This window comes from Scatophagus argus, chromosome 18 (genome assembly GCF_020382885.2).
Source record: "Scatophagus argus isolate fScaArg1 chromosome 18, fScaArg1.pri, whole genome shotgun sequence".
Classification (NCBI taxonomy): Eukaryota; Metazoa; Chordata; class Actinopteri; family Scatophagidae; genus Scatophagus; species Scatophagus argus.
In genome coordinates this window covers 8,707,123-8,734,158 of record NC_058510.1, presented here as the reverse complement: position 1 = coordinate 8,734,158, position 27,036 = coordinate 8,707,123, and the positions used below count along the sequence as shown (strand labels likewise).

The following is a 27,036-nucleotide window of genomic DNA, read 5'->3' as shown; positions in this document are numbered from 1 at the left end:
CTCTACACAGGCAGAAGTAGCTTATTAGTTTCCAATTAACTAATAATATGTAATACAACTTACCCAATTCTGTGTAGTACCCAACTCACCAAGAACTACACTTAATACCTTTGATTAAATTCCTTCAGAGTCTTCACTCCATATATTATTTGACTCTGGGCAGACATGGATGTGAACTTCAGCTTAACTGGTTGGCGGAGGCCTACAACCACAAGGCCATAATTCTAGTTTGTCCTTTTTTTAATTCTCATCAGGCCTCTCAGCTATTTCCTCCTTCTCTCCATCCCTCTGTTAAAACGTTTTTCCCCAGATAACGACCTGCTTGCTTTGAAGATGTGAAGATTTTGGCAAGAAATCGACAAATGTCACCAATAGCTGATTTGGTTTATGTAAAGATGTCGTGCTTTGGAACAGTTTGGCGAAATACATGGACTTGTCATTCTTGGGAACACGTGTTTAAGATTTATTGACAGATTTTTCAGTGCAGCTTTAAGGAAAAAAAAAACAGATAAAGTAGGACTGTTATTTGGTCTGAGGGGTGGTGATTTAATTTTATTATTCTGCTGTGAAGATGATGTGAAGATGATTTTGTTTGTCTAGACTGGCTGACAATGGATTTTCGATAATGATGTTATTGTTTTGGAATGTAAAAAAAACAAGCAAAAACAATAACAATATATTTGCCAGATGTATTTTTTCACATAGACAAGTAACAAAACAATTTCAGTTCCTTTGACTTCTTTCTAATGGACAAACTATATAATTGTGACAGTGTTTCTAGATGACATGGGTGCTTGATGTGAACCTATACAGTCATTTCTGACTGCAGCTTTGGACAGATGAATTAAAATAGGTCTGTTTTTTGGCCTTTGAGGTGGTGTTGTTATTGGCAAAGAATCAAAATCACAATAGTATTATGTTTAAAACCCTTTTATACTTTTTTGCAGCACTTGCCAGCGCTCTTTACGGAAAATCTCATGTTCTCTCAGGTCCGCCACCCTTCCAGCTGGACTTAGTGTTTAACTGAGGTCTAAGCACTTTGGTGGTCATTAAGGATCCCTTCACACCTATAAGAAAGAGTCAAGTTGTTAACTTTGGAATCTAAACTCCCATTGAGACCCAGACCAGCCAATCGATGCTGCGTTTTTTATTTAACAAATTATTACCTCACCTACCACAGTGCAATTGTACTCGATGTGTGGTAAAATCTCTGGCATTAAATGGTCCTTGCACATTACAGGTTGATGAATAATGATCATGTGACTGACTGGCTTTCAGATGGTGATGTACCACTCTGTTCGTCTTACCATGTTGAATAAGAGTTATTCCTTCATATTGTAAATGTGAAGCAAGCTTCATTCCAGGTGCATGAAAACCAGAACCCCCCATACTGCACCCCGAACGTTTACACACACACACACACACACACACACACACACACACATGCACACACACCCACACTCATAAGCAGACACACACTTCCTGAATTGGAAATGAAACACAGCTGTGTTCCCGTCAGCACCGTGGATCTCGCCGCTCATCTGTCATGAAAGATATCCTTGGAAACGAATATACCACAAGTGTCCCCACTAGCTTTTTTAGGTTGCCTCCAAAGTCAACTGAAACTGCACAAAGAGGACTAAAAGGTGCAGATTCACAGAGAGGCAGCATTCAATGTCACACCAAAGAATAAATGAACAGAACAAACTTTCAGTGTGTAAAACTCATGAAGTCTGTTTGAGCTTCTGTGGGAATGAATCTGTGTGCACATTAGAGACGTTGACTGAAAAAGACGAAGTTTTGCTGAGTGAAGGCTGAGTTCAGGAAAATAAGCATGTCACTGAGTGTAAACAAGTCAGCGGGGGGGATTGTTTTTGTGTTCCCTGCCCCTTCACCACCGGGGCCCTGAGGGAACTGCTGGACTCTTTAATGTAGACTCCAGGGCTATTTGTGCAGATGTGGGACTCTTGGATGTGGAGAGTCCCTGGCTAACACCAAAGCTAGACCTTTGTTCTCCAGACAAATGTACAATAGGCAGAAAAAATGTATTGAATCATGTGGTATTCTCCATTCTTTTTGCTCAGGGATCCAGGAGGGCACCCAGTGCACCAAGTGTAAGAATGAATGGGCATTGAAGACCTCCATAGCTCTGCTCTATGTGCTGTGTACTCTCCTGACCATCGCTGTTGCTGTGCTTGGGTATAAAGGTAAGCCGAAGCTCCGTTTGGTCTGCTAAACTACACTCTACACTCCCACTGTGATCTGATGGGTACAATTATAGGGGCCCGAGATGACAAACATTTCTAAACATCACCTCACTGATGCAATTTGTTTTCTAAAATGTTAAAATGATTTGCTTACACTGTGCTGAGACAGCGGGCGTGCAAACACATCATTTGGTTTCTTTTAGGGCTGCCAAAACATAAGAGCATTGGCTGTTTGATGAACGTATGAGTACACTGAGACCTCTTGTGTGTGCTTGTGTGAGAGCAAGAAGGAGTGCCTTGAGACCAGAGTGCATGTCCAAGTCTGGCATGAATGTTCTTTGGCAAGGTTTTATTGTCATTATTTAAGGGCAATGGATTTGTAATGGAAAATACGTGGAGAGGACCCACCACACCTATCAGAAATAATCTACAGTTTTTCTCTCAGGAGTCACTAGCACATACTGATAACGGGTCAGTTAATAGAGTTAGATGAAAAAGACTGATACTACGCTCTGTGGCCTGTTGGTGGTTAACTTAGCACAACTGCTGAGGGAATCAACTGGGCTGGTTCTGTTGGAAGGTAGTAAAATTCATTGGTTGTCTGGTAACTGCATGGAGAGAGACAGGAAGTTGCTACGCCTGACCAGGAATCATCACGTAAAGCCACACTTAAGTCACGTTAAATCGTGAGCTTTAAAGGTGGTGGTTAACACATTTTGTTATCTTTGTGAGCTGCTCTCCCCTGTTTCCACTCTTTGCTAAGCTAACAGTCTCTTTAGTGTATTTTTAGTGTACAGACATGAGAGTGGTATTGATAAACCTGTCTAATTCTCAGCCAAAAAGTGAATAAATGTATTTTCCAGTGCAGCCGTGCAGAAACCATAGTTCTGGCACTCTCTCCTGCTGCCTCAATTCAATAGAGTCGAATGGGATTATGTTTGCAACACACAGAGCATTTAAAAAGTGCATTTGAAGAATTTATCGACATCATCCCCATTAATAAAGTTCCCATTAGTTTCTATAAATCTCAATGTCAACATTTTTATAGGGACTGTTGATCCAATGACAACTGTTCACGGTACACTGATTTTGGGAAAGAAAGGTTGCTGTCAAGTTTATTAAATGTGCTTTCCAATCCTGGGAGCCCTGCAAATTAAAAGTCATTGACCCCCATTGTATTGAGCTGGAGCCAGAAAACACAGCATGTTTCTTTGTCATGTGGGTAAACAGATCTTTTAAGTTTAAACTCTGTGCTTCAGCTTTTCTGTCTCCACCTTCTCTCAGTTTATTTTACCAAAACCCCCAAAGCTCACACCTCCAGGGAGGGCCCTCAGTCTTTGTGGAGCTGAACTTCCTGGTTGGCTTTTCAGTTTTTTTCCAGGTTGGGAAATGTCTTTCGTAGAACTGAACTCTGAATGTTCCTGCCATAATTATGCTAAAGACTCCCATATGTAACTGTGTTTCTCCTTCTTTTTCTCAGTTTGTTAAAATGGCAACATTAACATGTTTGGGGGTTATCTGTGTGTCTTGAGTATATTAACAATGATGTCCTCTTACTCTCTGAGCTCAGCTTAGTCCTACTTGTTCAATAGTGCATGTTTTCATGCGGACCTAATTGATCCCAGATGAGCAGTGAGTGAACTCAGTGCAACTCCAGCAGAACCCACTGAAATTGGGTTTTTACTGGCACTGGAGCACTGCTCTGTCCAGGGAACTACAGCTCAGCCTAAACACACTCCCATCTCCAGATGGTTATGTTGTGAGACCCAGAGTGCTCTATGCACTTAACATGTGTGCTTCTCTTTGTCCTCCATAAATGACCCACAGGAGCGTCCTCTGTGTGGCTGTTTTGATGCAATTTAACCTCAGAAGTCTGGCAGGGATTCAGTGACCTCCTGTCATCTCCCGTTCAGCCTGTTGTCTTGATTGACGTGACTAAAGGCAATATGAGGTAATCCTCTGGACTATGGAGGATTTAAATCCCAATAATTTTCCTCAGAGAGAAAAAGGAAAGTGACTGGATGAGGACATAACCTGTGCATTTCATCACACTCCCGAGACCAACTGGTTTTAAATGTGCACAAAAAATATCATAGAAGCTAAACATCTTTCACACGTCATCAGTGTTACAAAGAGGAGACTGAATCTGTGTCTTTAACATCTTAAAATGTAAATAAAGAGTAAACAAGTCCTGTCCACATCCAGGAGTAGCTCAGTAGCTCAGTAGCTCAGTTCAGTTCACTCTGGGATTTTCCCCCTACAGCCTCATTTGATCTGCTGTGATGACCTATAGTCGCTAATGTTGGCCAACGCAAGCGGGCTTAAGCTTGAAGATGATACAGTCGGTTTGGCGACTGTATGACTTGTTTACTTGTGCTACTGTCATGGCCACAGTTAAACTTTTGAATGGTTTTGAATCTGTTTTCTCTGACAATGAAACAAGATGTAAACACACCATCACTCACTCAGACACAATTTGTTGCTCACACTGTCAGACTGATGATGTTTGAATTGCAATTACCTGCCAAAGTCCTGACATCAGCTCCATTACAACATGCTCCTTTTATTTGCATATATTTACATTGTTTACATACATGTTCATATTCTGAGTATTTACAGCATTGGCTGTTAGAAGCTGAAACTGTCAGGACTTTAAATGACAGTTAGATCGCATGTGCTTTAGCACTAATAAAATGCAGTAGTGCCTGCAGTCTGCTTTTCAGGCCACCAGAACCATCTTTTTAGCCTCACAGACATCATTAGACTTATTACAATTGTCATGAAAACAGATAAAATATAAGATAATAATCAAAAGCACACTGGATGAGCATGTTAATCAGCTCCTTTTCTTTCTAGTGGGTAAATCAAGAATCTCATCTCACAGACAGTTTCAGCTGTGCAGTGGGTATTGAGATTCCTGCCCTGAGGCTCGTAGAAATTTTAAAATAACCAAAGCGTGGAGTTTACAGTTTACTCACTTCATAACTATTTTTACTATTTCTTACTGATTATATACATATATGAGGAAGTTGGATTTTACAAGACCATGCAGACTGTTATAAGAACCACCCACGCAATTCTGGCAAGCAGTCACACTGGGTACAAAACAGCTCATTTTTACAACATTCGGACCCAGAAAGTCTTTGCTGAAAAATGTTTTCCTCTGCACCCCTGTTGCAACTTCTTTGCACGTGTGTTTTATGCTGAATTTTTTCATGTTGTGATGCAGTGAGTCTCTCTGGAGGCCAGTACATGGACAGATCATGTGTAAAAAGCTCCAGAAAGTGTGTGTGGGACTCTGCTTGTGTTAGCTTCAGTTTCCAGGCTGAAGTTTGTGTAAGTGTTGGTGAAAGAAACAATGTGCCCTGGGTGCAGCCTGTGGTTCGGCCTGTGGACTTGAAGTCAAAGTGTCTTTTGTGCTCCGCAGTGAGCTCTGTAGTGCTCAACTGTGTGATCTTTGTCTGGAAATTTGTCCTGTTTAGTTTGATGTGTGGAACATTTCCTGTCCAGCTGACCATTTTCTCTCATAACTAAAAATAATGTGGCAATCCCTGGATCATTTTATTGGTTCGTGTGGTTTTAAATGCGTTTATTTGTTCCATGAGATGACTTTAGGTGCATTTGTAGGACGTCTAACAGGGTGAAGAAAGGAAACAAAAAACAGCTTTGACCACGTTGGTTAAACATTCATTTTCAATTTGAAGTTTCCCAAACATTTCAGTGTCAATTACTCAGAGGAAACTGAGAGACCTTTTTTGCCATAACTGTAAAAGCTCTTCTCTATTTGCAGTCTGGAACCTAAAAAATAATTTTCTTTTCATTTTTGAAGTCTTAAATTTAAAGGAGTTGTTTCACATTTTGGGACTAAAGCTTGCTTTGCTTACTTGCAGAGATGTCAGTACCGTTTTCATATTCTTCTCATCCACTCTTGGCAGCAAATCAAATGAAGTTTTGCTTTAAATGTAACGCACATTGGATATAAACCAGTGGATGACTATTATCCCACAGAATAAAAGCCACTATTGGAGTTAATCAGGCCATGGATAAAAAGCTTTATCTGTGTCCTCATTTTAAATTGGCTCGTCGCGTCTCTCTGGTGATTTGACCTCTGAAGGTGAAAGCTGGGATGCAGCTTTCCAGCAGAGGAGCCCCTGCAGTTCCCAGTTAGAGGATGTGTCCCCCTGGTGAGGCTGGTGGTAGAAGTGGGCTCATTCCCTGGAATCCCAGACACATTCCAGAGGAAATGAATGCTGGTGTCGCCTGTGGGGGCGTGAAGAGTGTCCCTGCCACAGCATCTGTCTCTGAGCTGTCTTTGATCCGCCTGTTTACTGAAGACCCCCCCCTAACACACACACAGGTCACTTCCTGTCCCCGAAGCCCTCGTCAGTGTCTCCCCACGCACCTACTAGGTTCATTCAGTATTTGACCACCCACTCCATCTTTGCTGAATCTTCCTTTCTGCCTCCCTTCCCAACCTCAATTTAATTGCAGTCCGCTTTTTCCACATCTCTCCACCTGTGTTGCACTAAATGATCTGGCCTAATCCCAAGAGATTACATTAATCAAGTCTACCGTTATTACATGCCCACAAGATACGTAGACACATCTCTTATAGTATCTGTAAGTGAATTTCATTGGTTTCCTCTCTGATCCCTTTCATATATGATGTCTGTGGTTGCAGGCAATTTTAGTCTGTTAATAAAGATCAGAGCCTGTGAAGGCACCAACCTTTGTCCTACCTGTCCTATTTTTTCTTTCAGTGGTGCAGAGAGTTGACAGTGTGTCCGAAGGTATTGCAAACTATGGAGGAAAGATAATGGCCGTTGAGACTGATTTGAAAAAGCTAGGTAAGTTTCTTTGGTGTGTGAGTTTAAACTGGAACAAGCGCTGGAGTTGGATGGAGGATGATTTTTTTTTTCCTTTTGTGATTTATTGTAAAAATCTCTGCACTCAGATGATCAAGCAGGAGAGAAGTCAGAGAATACCACCACAGAGATCCAGGCTTTTAAGAACAACATCTGGACTCTTCAGAGGCAGCTGTCTGCGGTGGAGGAACGCATCCACAACGATCAAGCTAAGCTGAGTCGGCTGGAGAGCATTGGCTCAGACATCCAAAGCAACCAGGGCTCCTTTCAGGGACTTCTGGATAGCAACACGGCCACCTTGCACTCTGTAAATGGCACCCTACAGTCTTATGGCAACATCATTGGGGGTCTGCAAGATGACACAGCCAGGCTGCAGAGAGAACTCCAGCAGCAGATGAAATTTCAGGACCACGTGCTGCTCAGCATCAGCCGCCTCAACTTCACCCAGGCCCAGCAGAGAGACCTCATCGCTGTTCTGCAGCGCTCGGTCGATGACACCAGCCAGGCCATCCAGAAAATGCGCAATGACTTTCAGAGCCTCGAGCAGACAGCCCGACAGACACGCTCTGATGCTGACTGGCTTCGTAGTAAGGTGGAAAACCTTCAGGTCATGGCCAGTAATGCCTCAGCTCTTGCAAAGGCCAACAATGACAGCCTGGAAGACGTGGGATCGCAGCTTGCTTATATGGCCAACGAGCTCCAGAACACCAGCGGCCTGGCTGAAGCTCATGACCAGACCCTGAGGGAGATTTTGGACCAGCAGAGGGATTTTGGCAACATCACATCCACCAAGTTTGACCGGCTGGAGGTGCGGCTGGATGAGTCAGAGCAGAGTATGGACTTTGTGACTGGCAACATCAGCTTCACTACGCAGCTCCTGGGTGCCATCAACCTTAAGTTGAATGAGTTACGCACTTGTTCCGAGACCGTCGGCCGTCACTCAGACTTCTTGCTAAACCTCAACAGCAGCGTCGCAGATGTCAGGACTGATGCAGTCAGCTTGAGGTCCCAGCAGGAAGAGCTGGCTGCGCGTCTGGACAAGGAAGTCACCAACCTCACTATTGTCATGGAGGAGATGAAGCTGGTGGACACAAGGCACTCACAACTAATAACCAACTTCACTATTTTAAAGGGTGAGATTTGTGTGCTGCAGTGTGTTTTACTAAAGAAAAAGTTTTAATTAAAGGTAAAGGACATTGACACCGCATCTTTACATTAAATATGAGGCTACAGTCAGCAGCTGGTTATCTTAGCTCAGCACAAAGCCTGGAAGTAGGGAAATAGCTAGGCTGACAGAACAAAATCCACCTATCAGTACTGTAAAACTCATTAACAATTCTTTGTTTGTTTATTCTGTTGTTTACTCTGCACCAAAACCAAAGTGCAAAAACAAAAGTGTTTTTTTCTTGGAATTATGTGCCAGACTACTAAGCTAAGTTAACCAACTACTGTGAGTAGCTTCATATCAAACTCCTCATTTAACCATTAGTTTCACTATTTTGTACCATGTCTCATTTTTTAGGTCCTCCGGGTCCCAGAGGGCCAAAAGGGGACAAAGGACCTCAGGGACCATCTGGTCAGTCTGGCCAGAAAGGAGAGAAAGGAGAAAAGGGTGCTCCAGGTATACGAGGACCCCGAGGAGAACAGGGTGTCCCAGGACCCCCAGGTTTGCCAGGGTTAAAAGGACTGCCAGGTGTACCTGGTAGCCCTGGTTCCAAGGGCTCCCGAGGGTCAGGAGGGAGGGCCGGACCTCCTGGGGCTAAAGGGGAGCCAGGTTCTGCTGGTCTGCCTGGAAGAGATGGACAACCTGGTCCTCAGGGGGCACAGGGCCCACCAGGTATCAGAGGTTCGATGGGACCAGCTGGGGAGCAGGGCCCAAGGGGACTGCCAGGACCAGTGGGGCCACCGGGGCCACCAGGCCCGCCGGGACATCCAGGGGTTCCGTTCCGAGCTCCAGTAATTCCTTTAGGCCCTGTGTCCATGCAGGATGAGGCAGTAGCTCCCACACTATGGGCTCCAGGTATAACTTTACTCATTAAGTTTCTGTCGAGGTATCACATTTCAACATGGCTGTGGAGGGTTTATTTGGGAGGACAGGCTGATTTTGTTGCCTTTGGATGCAACCAGTCCAGCTTTTTCACTCTTTATACTAAACACAACTAACCAGCCATTTACTGTACAAATATGCCAGTGGTATCGGTCTTCCCTGTTTTTATCGCAAGAAAGCAAGTAAGCACATTTCGCAAAATGCCTTTTTTTTGTTTTATAATTAACGGTTTTAAGGTATACTGATTTGATAATCCATCACCATTGATAGCGTGGTTTTGACTGATTAAATGAAATAACTCAATGTTTTACAGGATGCCCTTCTGAGTGGGTAAACTACAGAGACAAGTGCTACTTTTTCTCCAAAGACCTGCACAGTTTTGATGACGCGAAGGCAACCTGTGAATCAACGTCTGCTTCATTGCTGATCATCAATGATATGGAAGAACAGGTAACTAATCGTGGTTGTGTGTTTTGCTCTTAAATTGTTATGTAATGGAAGGAAAACATGTCATTGCTGTGTAATGTGTGAAGTAACTTGTGACTCAGACTTTACTCTGTCCTTGTGTGACCTCAGAAATGGCTGAAGAAGCAGACCTATGGCAAGGGTTACTTCTGGATGGGTCTGACTGACAGGGAGGAGGAGAACGTTTGGCGTTGGCTGGATGGAACTGAACCTGCTTTCACGTCAGTATCAAATCAGAAATTACCTCTATCACAAGGAAGATTTTACCCTGGATAAATACTTTATTTCAGAGCTGTGCAAAAAATACTGCTTTCCAGTAATAATGACAAGTGAGCATGCAAAGGCTTGCGAAAAGCTCAACCTTCTGTTTGCTCTGAGATATATGCTGCCCAAACAAAACAAATACTTTGACATTCAATAAAACTTTATTTAGGGTTGACCTATCAGAACAGCTCATGGTCTTTTACTTGTGTGCACAAGACAACAAAAGGCAATAATCCAAGATTTAGACAAACACGAAAGCTCTTGAAAATGTAAATTGAGGATAAGCTGATAAAGTCTGCACAGCAACACTGGATAGAATCCTTGATAACCTCAAAGATCTACACCGGTGGTCTCAGTTGCAATTTCAAAACCTGGCAAAGTAATCTGATCCAGCTTCAGTTCCTGCAACAGTTTATTCACTTTTATTCTCCCTCCCACTGGTGTGGTTTTCCACTAGGCTGTTCGACGAAATGAAATACTGTAAATCTTATGTGTGATCGCCCCCGGTTGTTTGCCTGCAGAAAGTGGAAGCCTGGTCAGCCTGACAACTGGGGCCACGGACATGAAATAGGAGAAGACTGCGCGGGGCTCATCCACGAAGGGTTATGGAATGATTTCTTCTGTGAAGACCTCATAAGCTACATCTGTGAGAAGGAAATGGAGACCTGTATGTCTATTTCTGTCTTTTTCTTCCTGCTCCAAAGTATCTTGAGGGTGATATTCTCCAACGTGTCCTAACATAGTTCTGTATCTCCTTCTGCAGCCAGACCGCATGGATCGTAGCGACGTCTTGAAAGGGAGCTTGCAGTGAGCAGCTAGACTTCCCCCATGTGACCCCGGTCCACTGACACAGCACATGGAGAGTCCGTACGGAGAGAGCAAAGGGACAATTTTGAAATCAGCCCAGGGCTGCAGCAACAAACGTCTCTCCAATGCTGAAGGAAATAATTTCTCCTCCAAAGTGAACCCAGTCCAACTTTACCCGCAAGTGCAATACAGCAGGGCAATCGAAGAAGGGGGACTTTTATTTTTTAAAGTACCAAATTACCAATTGATTTATATATATAAAAATGTTTTTTATGGTTATTTGAAATACATTATATAAAACTGTATTCTATGTGCAACTGAATATCTGAATGTATATTTCATCATGCAACTTTGTAGGAAATTATGAATTCTATGAAGCCAAGTGGACTTACCATAGTGCTTTACGTAATAAGAAATTGTCTTAAAAAGGTGCAAAATGATGCGCAAAAAACATAATGCCGCTGATATGCTATCTTTGAGGAGCCTGTTATCTAACCTCATGAATGTCTATATAGCATTTTCATTTATTTGAGTAGAAACAAATGAAGTAGTTACACATAAATACAGAAGAATGTCACAATCAGCTTCAGTTTTTGTTCAAGACTGCAAGTTTACAATTTGATACTCTTTTATGAGACAGCATTTTGTGATTATGAGATTTATTTTTCACTATTACAGACACACATATATGTTTATGAATATGAATCTGTGGATCCTGCCTACAAATTTAAAATGTGCCATTTTCTGCACTCAGGTACCGTTTCCTGTTATACAAAAAAACAAAACAAAACAAAAAAAACACTTCGGTTTAAACAACACTACAAAAAAATGAAGGAAACATTCACAAATAAATGTGTAAAATCCCTGAGGTGTTTGCATCTTTTGGCTTATTTCTCCTTTTTTAAATGCAAATCAGATCAACTGATCTAGTATCTGATTATCTGTCAATTATCTGTTGACGTGATTCAGTGTGAGGGTCATCACAAAACTCTGCACAATATTGTAGAATTTAGTTTATTGATTTTGCACAAAAAATGTATTTTCACATTTCTATTGTTCTGTTCTTGAAAAATAACTTTTCCAGTGACTTGGCTTTTACTGTTTTATCTCCTCGAACCCAGATTATTAACAAAAGTTGACTGTCTTAAATAACCGTGGGCTATGCAGTTCATTGATTAACATTTCCTCTCCATCATTTCACATCCTGGTTTCCTACTTTAGGTCAAATCCAATCACAGTCTCTTCTTCAGCTGCACAGAAGGTTGAAATGATCTTACAATAGCACCTTTCGTAGGAGGGAATCTAACTAGCTTTTTATCAACACGGACATGAGATTCTTTATGTTACAAAAACAAACACAACAGCGACTGAAGACTGTGAGTGCTCACAAAAATCTAAACCGTCGTCTGCGACTTTTCGAAGACTCAAATTTGTTTCAAGATGCACTCTTGTAAATTAATCTGACATAGTAAACATCAAAGCAGCATACAAGAATGCAGGAGTGGAGCCAAGCAGAGAAAATGTTAAGTGTGAGCTGAGCTTGCTCAGTTTGTGAATAAATTATCTTTAAGAAATATGCTTATTATTAATAATCAACTGCTCATTTCACATTGCGTCATTTACACATAAGGTAAAACAAACATACACAAAAGAAGCAGCATATTGTCTAAATGTAGATTTATTGTTGAGGTATGATAGAACTACGAATATTCTCTTTTGAAACCTGACCTCTTGTTACAGCCACACTAAGTCTGTATGAAATCACTGCGGTGGAAAACACTTAAAAGATAATAAAACTGCCAACTGGGAAGGTTGAGGATGAAGTGGGGACGACTCAGGAGTCACAACTTACAACCTTCCTCCCATGTTTCGTTTCACATTTCCATAGAAGCGTCTCATTTGACCTTTTTCTCTTTCGGACAGGCGGGCGCAGCGTTGTGGCTCATGATTTTCAGTGTAACAATTTGCAGAGAGGCTGGTGGGTGAATAAAGGACTCAGGATCTCTCTGTGCTGAGACACAACGTCAGGCTTTTGTCTCAAAGCTCCAGCAACACTGGGACTGTAAACATGTGTCCAATATGACCACTCGGATAGGAATTAATGCTGCAGAGAAACACTTCAGCACTGATAAACTCCTTTCCTCCTGATTATCACTGGCTAAAGCTCTCATCAGATCAGGTCGTCATGCGTGCGGCTCTTCCGGTCCCACGCGTTGAAGAATGTGTTGGCCGATGGTGCTAAAGATGAGGCGGACATGATGTGGGGGACGTGAGGGTGATATGGAGGCGGGGCTGGCTCAAACGAAGGCATGAGGTGGTGGCTCGTCTAGTCATCCTTCTCCACTATGACCTCCCCGTGAAGCACCCTTCTCCTCTGCCGCAGCATGTGGAAGTAGAGCTGAGGAAACACTGGGCGAAAAAGACAGAAAAACAGGATCAGTCACAGAATACTTTCCCAACTTACTGTCCTGTGTGTTACAATAAGAGATTTAGTCTCCAAATAGCTCCGGAAGATAATTATAATACTAAACAGGCTTTGCTATGTTAACGATTGATCTTGTTTTAGACATTTTTCACCCTAAATTACAAGTTTCAGGTTCTCTCTCTTAAGGCACACAAACACTCCTTACGTGGGATGTAGGATAACATGACGATGATGAGGCAGTAGTAGTAGTCGAACGACACGTTATACATGTTGGGGAGCCTCATGGAGTACATTCCAGATCTGCGCACGAATGGCAGAGCAGCATAAATGGTCATCAGTTCCCCGACGACTCCCAGGGGGTACAAGACGATGAAGAGGTTGTATCTGGCAAGAAAAAGATTGATTGACGTCACACGCCTGCAACACACACTCCTGAAATTAATGTTTGAGGATGTGAAAACACACACATGCTCAGTTGTCCAAAGGCAGGAAACGCATTTGGCACACACAAGCTGCACTGAAACGTCTCAAGGATGAGTTCAACACACAACACACTTAATTGACTAAGCATAAGCAGTTCAATGCATGTGGACACATCAATGTTCATGGTGATCACAAATCCTTCAGTGGCTGTTCGTAACTACAGAAGGATCCAGAGCTTATTCTGAAGATGAGAAATCCTCGCTCAGCTTCTACAAAACTAACCAGTCGATCAAGAAGAATCTGAAGTACCGACGATGGGCCGATGACTACATGTTAGAGCTGGGCATCCTCAGTGATTTGACTGGATTTGGGAGATGCTGTAGTGGGAAAAGCTGCATGATCAGGTTGCGGCTGTAGTTTGGACCATTGCGAGGTTCATGACTACAGTGACAATGTGACAGCTATGATCACTTGCAAAACAAACACAGCAAATGCAGCAGAAAGTCTCTCAACTTGAATCATAACTGGTATTTTGGTGGGTAAAAGACAATGACCAAATTTTTCATAAAATCATTTAATAATCCAAGCAGAGCTACTCTTCATAAAATTCCTCACAAACTCTTATCTTCTTGGCTTTCTGCATGACACTTCACACGTGTGACATGACCTGCCAACTTCAGTGATGGCACACGGCGTCTCAAGTACAGCGCATGTTGTGACTCAGGGCTACAGAGATCCTGCATTCAGCTACGATCCACAGCAAATGCTCGGGGGGGGGGGCGTCTCAGCGGATGTGAGAGAAATGTCGGGCTAACATTCCATGACCAAAACAGATGGCCTTAAAAACAGGAGCAGCTGAACATGAGCCCCTCTCCCAGGGGCCTTGCATCTCCTCCCTGCTTAAAGAAAGATGGGGGGGGGGTTGAGTGGCATTCAGTGCACGAGTCAACACTCAAGACAAAAGAGTGATTGGCAACGATCACACGCCACAATGAATCAGCAGAAAAATCTGTATTTCGCTGGCGAACGTCTGCCTGTGCTAACCAGGAGGTGGAACAATTTCTCACTTTGTAAATGAGCCGATGTAATATGTAACCTACGGCATTATGAAGTGAGATCTCTGGGGCCGTAAGGTGCCCAGCCTCTGTGTTGGACAGCTATCAGTGTGTACAGCTGACGTTCCTCCTGACGACTCCAATTTCAGCTGAGCTACTGTAGCAGAGAGACACGCAAAGGCCAGACTTCCACGTCACAAGTACTCTTCATACAGTAGTAGGCAGGCATTATGGCACTGTAGGACTCAGAAATGTGTTGACTGTCAGCATGTTTCACTGATAACCAGTGCAGTTGTTTCAACTGGATGTTTTTGTGTGCTGATAATACAGACTTTGGGTTTAAAACGATACCTTTCTGATTGCTAACTTTGTCAGAAATTCTAGTTGTTGTGAATCTGCATGTTATGAAAAAAAAACATTTTTGAGTGAAATATAAGCCATATTTCACTCAAAAATAGCCCTAAATATCAGCCTGGCTTCTGTAACTTCTCTTCAGGATTACAGGAGCACAATGTTAGCGGTTAGCTTGGCTTGCCCATAATTGACACAGAATGGCTAATGAGGTGCTAATCAATAAACACACACACATGCTTCTCTTCTCTATGTGAGCCAGGTGACACTTAATACACAAACGGTTGCACTACGTCCGGATGTAAAGCCAGTCTAGGCCCAGGGAGGGAAGCATGCCAGGGGTGCAACTGACAGATCAACGACGACATGCTCAAACACAAAGTCCCGACACGGTAAAGACAATTCAAGCTGATCCCGGCCACGGTGTAATGGCATCTCCACCTGGCCCATTTGATGAAGTACGGCAGGTGGTGGAGCAGGCTGAATGTGTAGTAGGAATATCTGGTTATCTCTGTCACCGTCCACACAACCAGGAATAGGATTACACTTTCTTCACTCTGGATCTTCATTTGAATCAGAAAAAAAAAAAAGTGAAAAGTTGTTTACATGAGTCACACCTGCAAAACATGTGGGAGCACTGATGATACATACAAGCAAAAGATGCTACACAGATGCTACAATAAGCATACAAAAGATGCCTCGCTTGATTAGGTTTGTCCCAGGAAACACTGAACTAAACAAAACCCTACAGCAGCAGCAGAATCTGAGCTGTGCTCTGACAGTCACCTGTCTGATGCTGTTGGTGATGAACCAAACCATGAAAATGCGTGAAAACACTTGAACCCCGGTGACAATCACAGAAGTCCTCACGATTCCTTCAGCCGAGCAGGAGAAAAAAAATACAGTTTACAGCCGAGAAAATGTTTGCACACAAACAAATTTGACATCTGACTCCATTCATAAGCCATAAACAAAATACATCACATACCGATTGCACAGTGTCCCACCTGCAAGACAAGATACATACAAATCAGTACAACAGAGTACCCAGTACTTTAAGTTCCAGGAACTACTTTTCAGGGAACTACAAGTCTATTGCTGTCTGTATTTCCTCCGCAGTCTAAAGACCCAGACAGATTAGGCAAATTAGCTTGCTGATGTATAACTGATGATCATTTCTTCCTGGAAGGCCCATCTGTCATTTGCTCTCTTCTACAACTCCAAACAAAACATAAAACAAAGTGGTTTGCAACTGCAGACTTTTAAAAATAATAGCTGAAATAAAATGCGGTGATTACTCAACCAATTATAACCATTTAGTGCTAAAAGCCCCGCCTCCAGAGTTCCTGTGTTTTTAGAAAGTACTATTCCCTGAGCAGGGACTTTTTGGGGGTAAAATAATTCATCTTAATTTAGACCCTGGTCCCTGCGGTAAAACCTCTTCCAAAGGCTCTGTGTCCCTGGGGAAAGTTCCTCCAGTGGAAACGTAGCTTTTAACTACAAGTGACAGCAAACCCAATTCAAATTCTTACCTCAACTAAGGCAAAGGTCTGGAAAAACTTGAGCGTCCTTGCTATACTTCTGTACAGACCCTTGTGCGTGCCTTTCTGGATGTAGAAGCGTATCATCGCCATGGCCAAAACTAGCCACCTGCAGGAAATAAAAACAGTTATATTAGGTAAAGGCTCAATTCAGTGTGAACCGTCAGATCTTTATGGGATGGACGGTGGGAGGGTTTGTTCAGAGTTTCCTGCGTGCCAGTTTCCTACATGCACTTTTCATCTCCATGTTCTACTGCAAATATTAGCAAATATTATTATAAGTCCTAATCAATCAAAATCAGATTCCCATAGACACTTTATATGATTATGCTTTAAGATACTCTGAGCGCCACTCTGTTTTAAAACTATCGTGCTGCTTCCTAATGGTGTAAAACAATAATGAGACAGTAGACAATAGATATTTGCTGGTGCTGACTGACCCGATAAAACACAAACGAAATGATTATACTGACGAACTCATAGGTGACATGTTAGTGTATCCAAGACCAAGTGGTATTTGTTTTGCACAATTCCTAATTTCAGCTGCTTCTAGTTTAAAAACATTCTTTGATAAAATCCACTTCCTTTCCATTTGTCCTTTGTGACAAGTTGACGATCACCTGAGGATCACATTTTTTCCATTTGATCAAATGACTAGGAAACCCCTATACATCTACAATCCCCAGACAAGCTGGGACAGGAGCTACAAAGTCAGTGAACGTTGTGGGATGAAAAAAAACACCTGTTTGGAACAACCCACAGGTAAACAGGTCAATACAAAAATCTGTATATCCCTTCACTTGGACTTGAACAATTCTGGGTAAATGTGACCAAACTAACTCTTATAATCCAGGTGTTAAGTTCAAAAGCAGTCTTCTCAGTCTGTCCTCTTTGAAACTGAGTCAACAACATCATAAAAGTCAAACTGAAACTTCTTCAGAGCAGATTATGACTTGGAAAAATTATCTCACAGAACTGTTAGCAGGATCAGCTGAACTGGCTAACGGCTGGATTAAATATTGGGCTGCAATTTATGCTTATTCTGATTGTTGTGTTTTCAATTAATCATTTTGATTTGAAAATATTACAAAAAAAGGATACAATAAAATGCCCATTAACCTTTCTTTGAGTCTCCAGTCCTATAGTCGAAAACCCAAAGATGTTTAGTTGCATTCTTGCATTTGAGATGCTAAAACCGATCAAAGTGTGGTATCATTGTTTACAAAAAACAAACAAACATTTTTTCACTTCTAATGAGATACTTTAAATTTTCCCAGCTATAAGGCAAAAAAACCCCTCTTCTTATACATTTTGTATTGTATTCTAAATGATGACATTTGTTTGGAAAGTATGAGAAATGACAGCGTGAGCGCAGCCTGCGTGTCACAGTAATCGAACGTCAAAGTATAAACTTCAGCAACCTTTGATGCAGAAGCAGACAAAGTTAAAAAACCAAAGTGTACCACATAAACAAATAAAGCCCATGATATGATGGATGATTAACAGTAAATACTGAGTAGGGGTTAGCTGATGATAGTAAGTTTGTATGACTGGAGTGTAGTGACCCTTTCATTTCAGTGAATCTCGGTGATGTTATGCAGAAAACATTCTTCAGAGGGTCCAGACTGGCTGTAAACAAACATGTAATCAGTGGTGGAAAGTAACTGAACGCTTTAACTCAAGTACTGCACTTAATCACTGTTCTCCAGTTACTCGAACTTCACTTGAGTATTTCCATTTTCTGCTGCTTAGTTTCTACTTATGATGTGAAGATTAAACAAAAAAGATTCTCAAACTACACAGCAGATAAACTATTTGAAGTAGTTAAATGACCTTAACCAGTTTTTACATTAAAGTCATGAACACATGAATGCATCAATAACTTTAATCCATTATTATACAGTATTACAAAATAAGTCATTCTTTAGTGAATTCTTTTACTTTTGGTACTTTAAGTATATTTTGATAACATCTTTCTACTTCTACATAAGTAAAAAAAAAAGTCCAATATGTCACTAAAAATCAACGAGTAAAGTCCAAAATATTGATCTCCCATTAATCATCTCCAGACGCCTCAGATTTATTGTGTGAGAGGCCTAAACTACGGTTACCTCAGTACTTCACTGAGGTACAATTGTGATGTACTCAGACTTTACTTCAATATTTCCCTTTTCTGCTACGTGACACTTTCACTTCACTACATTTTAGAGGGAAATGTACTTTTTAATTCCACAACATCTATTTGATAACTTTACTTACTATCAGATTCACATCGAAATAAATAAAAATGGGCTCCACTTTAACCAGCTGCAACAAAGCACATGTAATCCATCAGTAATAATAATATGATGAGATTATATTTTCTCATAATGAGTTTGTACATTTCCACGGTTAATGCCTTTGTAGACCTACCTAACATTTTCACGCAAGACCTTTTCTTGTGATGGAGTATTTCTACACATTACAAACTAAGTTCTGAGTACTTCCACCACTGATCTGACAGCTCTGTCATGTTTTCATGCCTGGAGAGACACGAGCTGACGATTCCCATATGTGTGCCCTGCTAGTTTATCACAGAAAGAAAAACAACTAAATAAATAAACAAATAAAACGCGCTCTGATTGCACATTCACAAATGTTATGGTGTTATTAAAAAATCTGCCCATTGAGCACTTCGCTGGCCCAGACCTGAGCTATACTTATCACTGCAACTGTCGGACGCGCTGTGGGCCTTGACGCTGACACCGTGCAGTCAGCCCTATTTGGACACGGCTGCAGCGCCAGCCTGTCACTGTCGCCAAACGCCATTCATTCATTGTTTTAAACACTCACATAAACACCGCTGGCATTTTCATCTTTTTCTTTTAATCTTTTACTTTCAAATTCACGGCACTTTACCCCCCCAACCCCAACCCCCTTGAACTCCAGTGAGCTGAACAGGCACTTTGGACGCGACTCAGAGACGCACGCACAGTCCTATAAACAGCAACAGTTTTTTAAGGGTGCAGCTATCTTACAGGCTTATTTTTTTTCCTATTTAACAGGCGACGGTGGCGGAGTTAGGCGCTTACCCGGCGGTCATGGCGATGTTGTAGAAAGTGAGCCATGCGGTAGCGAGGGCGCTTTTCGTTCTCTTCTTGTTGTTGTTTTCCTTCTCCTCAACCGTGCCGTCCTCCTCGCTGGACGCCATGGTACCGGGGGCAGGGTGGGGAAGTCAGGAAGGGAGCTGACAGCTGGGGCTGGTAGGGAGGGGAAGCAGCGGGGTCATCCATCCATCTATACGCCCACGGCTCCACTCTCTCTCTCTCGCGGGACTGCGTAAAGTGCGTGGCCTGCCGGTGGACCTCAGCTCAGGCGGTTTTCACAAAGTCCCTGTGCCACTGTCCTGTGTTGGAGACCTTGTACCCCTGTGATGCACTGATGTAATGTAACTAAGTACATTTACTCAAGTAGGCCTACTGCACTTGAGTACAAATTTGAGGTAAGCCTGCTTGTATTTTACTGGAGTATTTCCATTTTCTGCCGCTTTCTACAATTCAGAGGGCAGCATGAGAAGAGCTTGTAAAATCCATCAGTAATTATAATATGATGGGCTTATATTTTCTCAAATGGGCCATTCTGCATAATGAGTATTTTTACTTTTTGTACACTTCCATGGTTAATGTCTTTGTAGACCTACCTTAACATTTCCACACAAGACTTTTACTTAACAGAGTATTTCTGAGTACTTCCACCACTGATCTGACAGCTCTGTCATGTTTTCATGGCTGGAGAGACACGAGCACACGGTCCCATCTGTGTGTCCTGTTAGTTTATCATATAAAAAACAAAAAAAAGCACACACTGATTGCACATTCACAAATATTATGGTGTTATTAAAAGAGCTTGTAAAATGTGACTTGTTGTATATTAAACTACCCTGCAGAATTTGACAACTGCAGCTTGAAGTCTTGTCTTGTCAAGACTACATTATAATGAAATCGAGGGAGTAGAAATCTGTAGAGTTATTGATATTCAGAGATTACTCAATTATAGGAAAATTGCCACTTTCCTTTCCTTTTTTCTTTAACTTGTGTCCTGAGGTATGCTGGTGTTTGGTTTAGGAGGACCACAACTCCAGGCAGAGTAGTTGTGCTTCCGATATTGAGGTTCCAGGCACAAGGACATAACATATCTACAGGTGTTAAACTGTATTGGTCTGAGAAACTCCATCAAAGCAGAATCTAAAAATAGCTCCTCTAACGGTGACTTGTAGAAATATGAATGTAATGTAAACTAAAGACGGCAACCCAGATGACTTAATTCAGCTGTTGTTTCGGTTATCTGCACAAGTCAACAAGATTGACTGGAAACTGCATGAACAGAGAAGGTCATAGCATGAAAGCTGCCGCGTGTGGATGGTATTTGGGCTAAAGAGACGAGTGATATTCATTCATCATATCAGCTCCTGCTTTCACTTGGCCAGAATGAAGGCCTGTTGCTGGCTTTTCTTGCCACTAGATGGTGATGTATTAATGTGAGAGGAACCACAAGTGCCCTGGGGGGTTCTGTGGCATCATGTGGCATCATGGTTTAAGTTAACTGTCCATAGATGTTGCCTTGACTGTAGGTGTTATTAAATCCACCTCTGTCTGCTGGTTTTGGAGAATGAAGTAGAATAACGGCTGTAACTAATGCAAAGCTACATAATGTAGGTAATCTACTATATGCCTTTGATAAGACAGGATTGAAGTAACACTTTCAAGACGAAATCATCTCATTGAGATGCCTGAAGTACACACATATCCTTCAGTTAGGCAAACTTTGTTTGTATTGTGTACAGAGAGTAAAGGGCCAGTCACATCAAGGTACACAATGCCTAGTGCAGTGTAAGCAGTTGGGCGACCAGAGAGCCAGGGCTGTGGTGTGTGGAAAATGCTAGTGGGGGCAGACAATGCACTGTTCCGAGGCCTGACCAGCCCTCAGAGGGACAGGGGTTTGCCTCACTGCGACAACACCCCCCGTCTCCCTCCCTTCTTTTTCTTTTTTTGAGCTACCACAGCATGGGCTCGGGGAGGACGCTGAAGTTCGCCCTGTGCGAGGTGCTGCAGTTTGCAGGCCTGTGCGTGCCGCTTTTCATCGTCATGCAGAGGTTTGCCATCATTGTAGCAAAGGTGAAAACCTCGGCGCAGCCCCCTGGTGATGGCAGCACGGCCTACTGGTTGATTGTGGCCTCTTCCATTGCCTATGTCACCTCCACCGCCCTGCTGGTCTGGGTGCCCCTGAAGTATATGGTCTTCATGAAGAAGAAGTTCCTCATTGGGAGGAAGAAGTGGTGAGTTTCTCCTGCCTTTGTCCTGGTGCCAGGCACCTGGGGAGCCAGGAATGGAGGTCGAGTGTTCCTCTTAGCTGTGTATAGTCAGCAGCTGTGCGCTCAGTGCAGCATTGACCTGACACCTGACCAGCTGGTTTGAGTCTGAACAGGCCTGTAGCTGGTTTGGCCTGGGAATACCATGAGTTAGCAAGTCCTGTGACTGCTTTTGTCTTCCTTCCTTATTTTTTTTTGTCTTTCCCTTCCTTTGTCTTTGTATCAGGAGGCCTGTAGCCCTCGTATATGTGATCCTGTCCACATTACCCTGCTTTGCCTTTCTCATCGCCAGCTCTGAGGTACAACATGCTGTGGCTTATGTGGCATTGGTTTCATTTGCTTTATTTATCAATTTATCTGTATTCTGAGAATCTGAACTTTGACCTGTATTGTTGCCAGGCCAGTCTGTAACTGTAGAATCTTTGTAGTTATTTGGGATGTTAAAAATATTCATTACACTTTACATGTGGGGTTAAAAATATTTAAAATTTGAAAGGTATGAGTGGGATAAAGGTGATGTTTTGTGAGGAACCTTTTGGTTCTAAGAGGAGGAATATCAAGTCTTATAGACAAGGAGCGACTGATAAGCAGCTTGGTTCCTCTTCCTGTCCAGGCTGCCCTTGTCAAATCATCTGTCCACAAGGCACATTTTCACTTCCTCACTGGCTGCAGCCCAGGTCCTATTTGCTGTTTTATGTGGTCCTTTCTAGAGCCCAAGCTGACCTTTTGGCCCTTGCTTATCTGGTGTCTTTTACATAAGAGCCATAAATTCTGCTAAGACGACCAGCTAGGCTGCTTTGTTCTGTGTGCTGTTGGCATGAAGTCCTGACTCAGGCAAATGTCAGAGCAGCAAGTAATTTGGCCCACAAACCCAGTATTAGAGGAAGTCAGCAATGTAGAGGAAAATGCTTGGTGCAAAGGTTCATTTTTATTGAGGTAAACTGATTGGAAGTGAGTAAGGAATTAGTTCAAATGGTTTGGTCAAAACTAATGATTTATTGGCTGTTTTTGGGCCCAGGTTCAGATAAATAACAACCTGAAAGATGATACATTCACGGAGCTCCCTGTATCACTAGTCCTCTTCTCGCTCATCTGTATTGACGTTGTGGAGAGGATTCGCCACTGCAGACTGACCGGACAGGGTGAGCGCAGCTCTCTGAACACATTACACAAATCACTCACTTAGTGCTATAGATCCTGAACTTTCCTCTGCCACCCTGTGTGGTGATATCAGCCCAGCTTTACATTGCAGGAGCTCAGGGGCAACAAATACAACAGTTCTTTATGTCATTTATCCAGAACAATTTAGAGAATCAATTTGAACTTCTTACTCTTTGGCTCTGTGCCTGCAGTTGAAAAATATTGGCGCGACTGAGGAAATGAGCAGGAAATTTGTACGCCAGTTCTTGTAACAGTGCTGAATTGACAAAACTTCAGTGATGTTTTTCTAAAAGGAGGCATTGAGGCTGTTTGTGTATAATGCTGTTCATGTAGTGTTCACTTGAAAAAACACAATCCTTTTCCCCAATTTTTAACGTCAGCTGTCTCGTGAACCCTTTGGCTCCAACTACACAGCAGATTAATGGTTGCATTTTTCCGATCACATTTCTGATCTGGTGGTGGCATGTTTTATCGTATTTTCTCACAACAACCTTGAGAAAACAATGTTCAAGATAAAATGATGCTGAACATTGTGCTTCTTGTCATGTTTGCTTAATTCTTCACAATACAAAAACAAGATACGACATGAATTTAAGCAACTTGTGCAAATGGGATTTCGGACATAATTTGTTTTGACTTGACTGAAAATCTTTCCTTTTCTCTCCCCAGCTAATGACATGGAGAGAGATGCTGACATCCCTTCCACTGTCCTCACACATGTAGAACAGGTAACACCAGTAACACCAGTAACACCTATCACTCCAGCTGTGCCGGGGCCAGCTGTGCCCGGGCAAGCTGTGCCGACTCCTATGCAACCGGGCGCAAGCCAGCTCAACGACAGGAACCAGAACGGAGCTGGGGCTCGACCAGAGACCAACGGGACAGTCCCAGGGATACCAGGTAATACTGGAAGACCTTTTAGTATCTCTGGATTGAGTTCACGATCGGCGAGCACCACAGCCTATCGCATACCTCCATATGCCTACACGGGTCCACTGAGATTCCTGTGTGCCAGCGATGCCCGAGCAGATGTGTTTGTGGACAGCTTTATGTTCTGGATGGATACAGTGGAGATGGTGAGGGTGGCAGGACACCCCCTGGTCTACTACTCAGGCTGGGTGTTTCCCATCTACATCTTCAGCTACCTGTCTTGCCTGCGTGTGGTGGTCATGCCCCACAGCCCCCTGCTTTCCTCACTAGGAGTGGCTGTGCAGGACTTTCCCTTCTTCTTTGTGCGTGTTGGCCTTATTGCCTTCTTTGGCTTTGTCACACCCCTCCTATATCTGATGAAGAACCTGTTGGTGTGCCTGGCCTTTGTCTATTTTAACTTCATGACCAAGCTGAGGGTCTTCAACACAGAGAGGATGTTTTTTTGAGACCAACACTTCAGGCAAAGTCAGTGAAGCATTAAAACATACAGTGGGAGTAATAGGTTGGTACAATCAGGAAGGGCAGGGAGCTAGTTTATGAAAAGCTGTTGCAACCAAACCAAAGTATGAATTTGTGCGCACGACCCAGAAGAGATAATTTGTTAAAATGCACGATGGTACTTTTCACAGGCCAAAAGGGAGCTTTTAGGCAATGTTTTCCCATGCAGGACATTATGTGTCAAATGACTGTTGTGCGATGTATTATTTATTACCTTCATGTTCAAAACATCCTTTTTTTTAAACCACAAAATCCCTCCCCCGTCACCATGCATGGATACTTTTGGAATGTACCTGTAATGTCATGAGATTTTTTTGACTTTTTTCTACCACCATAAAGTGCAGTGAATATGTAAAAGCATAAATACATGTTGTTCATATTAGGTTTTTCTTTGCTAAGTTATATTCACAGAAGGAAAACACAGTGTGAGTTTGTATCATTGATAGCATATACATATATATTTTGGTAAGATTAATAAAGAAAATCATCCAAATATATGTTTTAAGTTTCACTAGTGTGGTTCATCATGTGCGCAGAGTATACTGACATGACCTGAACTAACATGCGTATGTGGGCTTGTGTTTTTGACCTCCATGCAGACTTTTTACATTGGAATTCATCTGCTTTCTTCACAGTCACTACCCAAGAGAGCAGGTTTCCTGTCATTATTGTACAAAACATTCGCATCACATTCTTTCCCGCAATCCTGCACGGTCCGGAGAACAAGAGCAATGACAGCTAGAAGATACTGTGTCATTACACACGTACAATCTGATCTAGTACAACACAACAGCCCTTAAAATACATACAGTGCTGCTACTTTTGTGGAGATAAACATTCTCAGGGCAGGATAAAATGGCACAAACAAAATAATGCAAACAATTACATTTAGCAGGTGAAAAAGCATTAAATGGTGCATCTGTTCAAGATATTACGTTCACTTTCCGCTGTGTGATTTGTCTTGATACTGACCCTTGTTGTCATTGCATTGCACTACTGTGAGAAGATCAGTTTGCTAATTCAATATTGTCACAAATCTGTCTTTAACCCACCAGAACCCACCTATATCTAGTTTTGGATGATTAGTGTTTAACTGATTATTAATTTCTGATAAAGTGTACCTCTGTTGCCAGCTTAACAACAGATCAGATTACTATGTATAAAGTGAAAGTTGTCACTCACTGGGCCAAACCCACAGGGAATTACCATCCAATTCTGCAGTTCCCTTCAGTTTTACTAAAACCTTTCAGTCTGTTTTGGTTTTCTGACCCACTTTCATCAATGCAGTGTCTAGGCAGGAGCAAGCAATGAAAAACACACTGATAGACAGACTGCACATAGCAGCAGTACAAAGCTTGTGTCTGGCCACTGAACATAGTTGAAGATTTGGCCAGAAAGGACACAACTAAAACATTAATTAGTTGTTCCAAATTTGCTGGCTGCAACAACTTTATGAGCTCATATCATGTCAGTATGAGTTCTATCTTATCTTATTTTGATGACTACAAATAAAATATTGTTTGACAAAAATTGAGAGGTGTAATGAATTCATTCAAATCCCCAAATGTTTGCCTGATCTTCCAAAATATGATTTGTTTTACATGATGAGTGAGCAAGGGAGCCCAAATCCTTGACCAAAACTGCACAATTTGCTTGTTTGATTTACACCATTAATTTACAACATTTCATTAATAACTGGCCTTTTAACAAGGATAAACCAAGTCAGACAGTCACGTGTAGAATTTGAAAATTTCTGACTCCTAGTGGTAGCATGAAAACCGACACTATCAAACCAACTAGTGTAATTTGGACCAGCAACTGCAGCTTCATAACCCTAAGAGATCAAATAAGCCTTCAAGGGTTGCACTTCAAACGTTTTTATTGAGAATATGCTGCACATGTAGTGACGGATTCTACAACATCTTTTTGGTTTTTCCAGAGTTGTCCATACCGAGGAAGGATATTTCACAATCACCCGGTTTTTCTGAGCTGGACAGCCCAAAGTGGTCAGATCTTCACTCACTTCCCCCAATAGGAAGCAGGATTTCCTCCTGTCATCTCTTTCTACTAAACTCTAACATCAATGTACTCCTCACCCGACACCTCACAGACCTTCTGGGAGCTGCTGTCCCATGAAAACTCACACATCTGCAAAGTACCCCAAACCTTCTTTAATTCTAATTTAGTCTGGCACAGTAATTATAAAACCGGCACATTCCTGATGAGATGTGACTCTCTTAAATTACTGACACCTGACACAGTCTTGCTGAATGATATCTGCACAGATTTAGCACAGACTGAAGGGCTATTTATAATACATCAAAAAATCTCAGATAAAAGTAAGATATTGGAGGCTGCTTGGATAAATGAATTCCCAAAATTCATCATCCAGTTCCTGTTTTGCCTTTGACTTATTCAAAATAGATCTACTGTCCTACCCTGACACTCTGAGATTCCTTGAAGCTGTCACTGGTGACTTTCAGTTTCTTGTTTAAAAATGAGATGAGGCTGCTTGCTTTCAACTTCCTGTCCTCCTATCCTCTGCCAGATATTCTGTGGAAGCTCAGGGAAATTGGTGTTGTGTGACCAACCTTAGTCGCCCATGTGACAGGATATCCATCAGTGTGATTAAGGGGGGGAGCAGCGTGTC

The 27,036-nt window shown here is 42.3% G+C and overlaps 3 protein-coding genes across 3 annotated transcripts in view; 2 read left to right on the top strand and 1 right to left on the bottom strand.

Annotated features, from left to right (window-relative positions):
• Positions 1-11,520, top strand: part of LOC124049563 (collectin-12-like) — a 33,762-nt gene extending 22,242 nt beyond the window's left edge. The window contains exons 3-10 of the mRNA XM_046371351.1: positions 2,085-2,207; positions 6,968-7,054; positions 7,162-8,205; positions 8,595-9,092; positions 9,433-9,569; positions 9,696-9,805; positions 10,370-10,515; positions 10,612-11,520. Coding sequence (XP_046227307.1) covers positions 2,085-2,207; positions 6,968-7,054; positions 7,162-8,205; positions 8,595-9,092; positions 9,433-9,569; positions 9,696-9,805; positions 10,370-10,515; positions 10,612-10,631 — 2,165 coding nt within the window. The 3' untranslated portion in view covers positions 10,632-11,520. The remainder of the gene's footprint in view (positions 1-2,084; positions 2,208-6,967; positions 7,055-7,161; positions 8,206-8,594; positions 9,093-9,432; positions 9,570-9,695; positions 9,806-10,369; positions 10,516-10,611) is intronic.
• A 135-nt stretch (positions 11,521-11,655) lies between these two features.
• hacd1 (3-hydroxyacyl-CoA dehydratase 1) lies at positions 11,656-19,850 on the bottom strand. The gene is made up of 7 exons (XM_046371352.1): positions 19,522-19,850; positions 16,442-16,559; positions 15,898-15,916; positions 15,696-15,784; positions 15,351-15,472; positions 13,286-13,464; positions 11,656-13,064 (listed from the first exon to the last, which is right to left on the bottom strand). Exons 1-7 carry the CDS (start codon positions 19,638-19,640, stop codon positions 12,982-12,984), a joined length of 729 nt encoding a protein of 242 aa, XP_046227308.1. The 5' UTR covers positions 19,641-19,850; the 3' UTR covers positions 11,656-12,981.
• A 1,432-nt stretch (positions 19,851-21,282) lies between these two features.
• On the top strand, positions 21,283-25,285 carry LOC124049565 (transmembrane protein 236-like). The gene is made up of 4 exons (XM_046371353.1): positions 21,283-21,764; positions 22,024-22,096; positions 22,816-22,939; positions 23,628-25,285. The coding sequence occupies exons 1-4, from the start codon at positions 21,493-21,495 to the stop codon at positions 24,332-24,334; spliced, it is 1,176 nt and encodes a 391-aa protein (XP_046227309.1). The 5' UTR covers positions 21,283-21,492; the 3' UTR covers positions 24,335-25,285.
• The last annotated feature ends 1,751 nt before the right edge of the window (positions 25,286-27,036 follow it).

What these genes read in the sequence shown, in the direction of transcription:
- hacd1 (XM_046371352.1), bottom strand. Translation starts at nt 19,640, where the DNA reads ATGGCGTCCAGCGAGGAGGACGGCACGGTTGAGGAGAAGGAAAACAAC. An exon ending in TCACCAACAGCATCAGACAG is followed by an intron (nt 15,473 to 15,695) that starts GTGACTGTCAGA and finishes ATTCAAATGAAG; the next exon opens with ATCCAGAGTGAAGAAAGTGT. An exon ending in CATGTTATCCTACATCCCAC is followed by an intron (nt 13,065 to 13,285) that starts GTAAGGAGTGTT and finishes TTTTTCGCCCAG; the next exon opens with TGTTTCCTCAGCTCTACTTC.
- LOC124049565 (XM_046371353.1), top strand. Translation starts at nt 21,493, where the DNA reads ATGGGCTCGGGGAGGACGCTGAAGTTCGCCCTGTGCGAGGTGCTGCAG. An exon ending in TTCTCATCGCCAGCTCTGAG is followed by an intron (nt 22,097 to 22,815) that starts GTACAACATGCT and finishes TTTTGGGCCCAG; the next exon opens with GTTCAGATAAATAACAACCT. An exon ending in CTGCAGACTGACCGGACAGG is followed by an intron (nt 22,940 to 23,627) that starts GTGAGCGCAGCT and finishes TTCTCTCCCCAG; the next exon opens with CTAATGACATGGAGAGAGAT.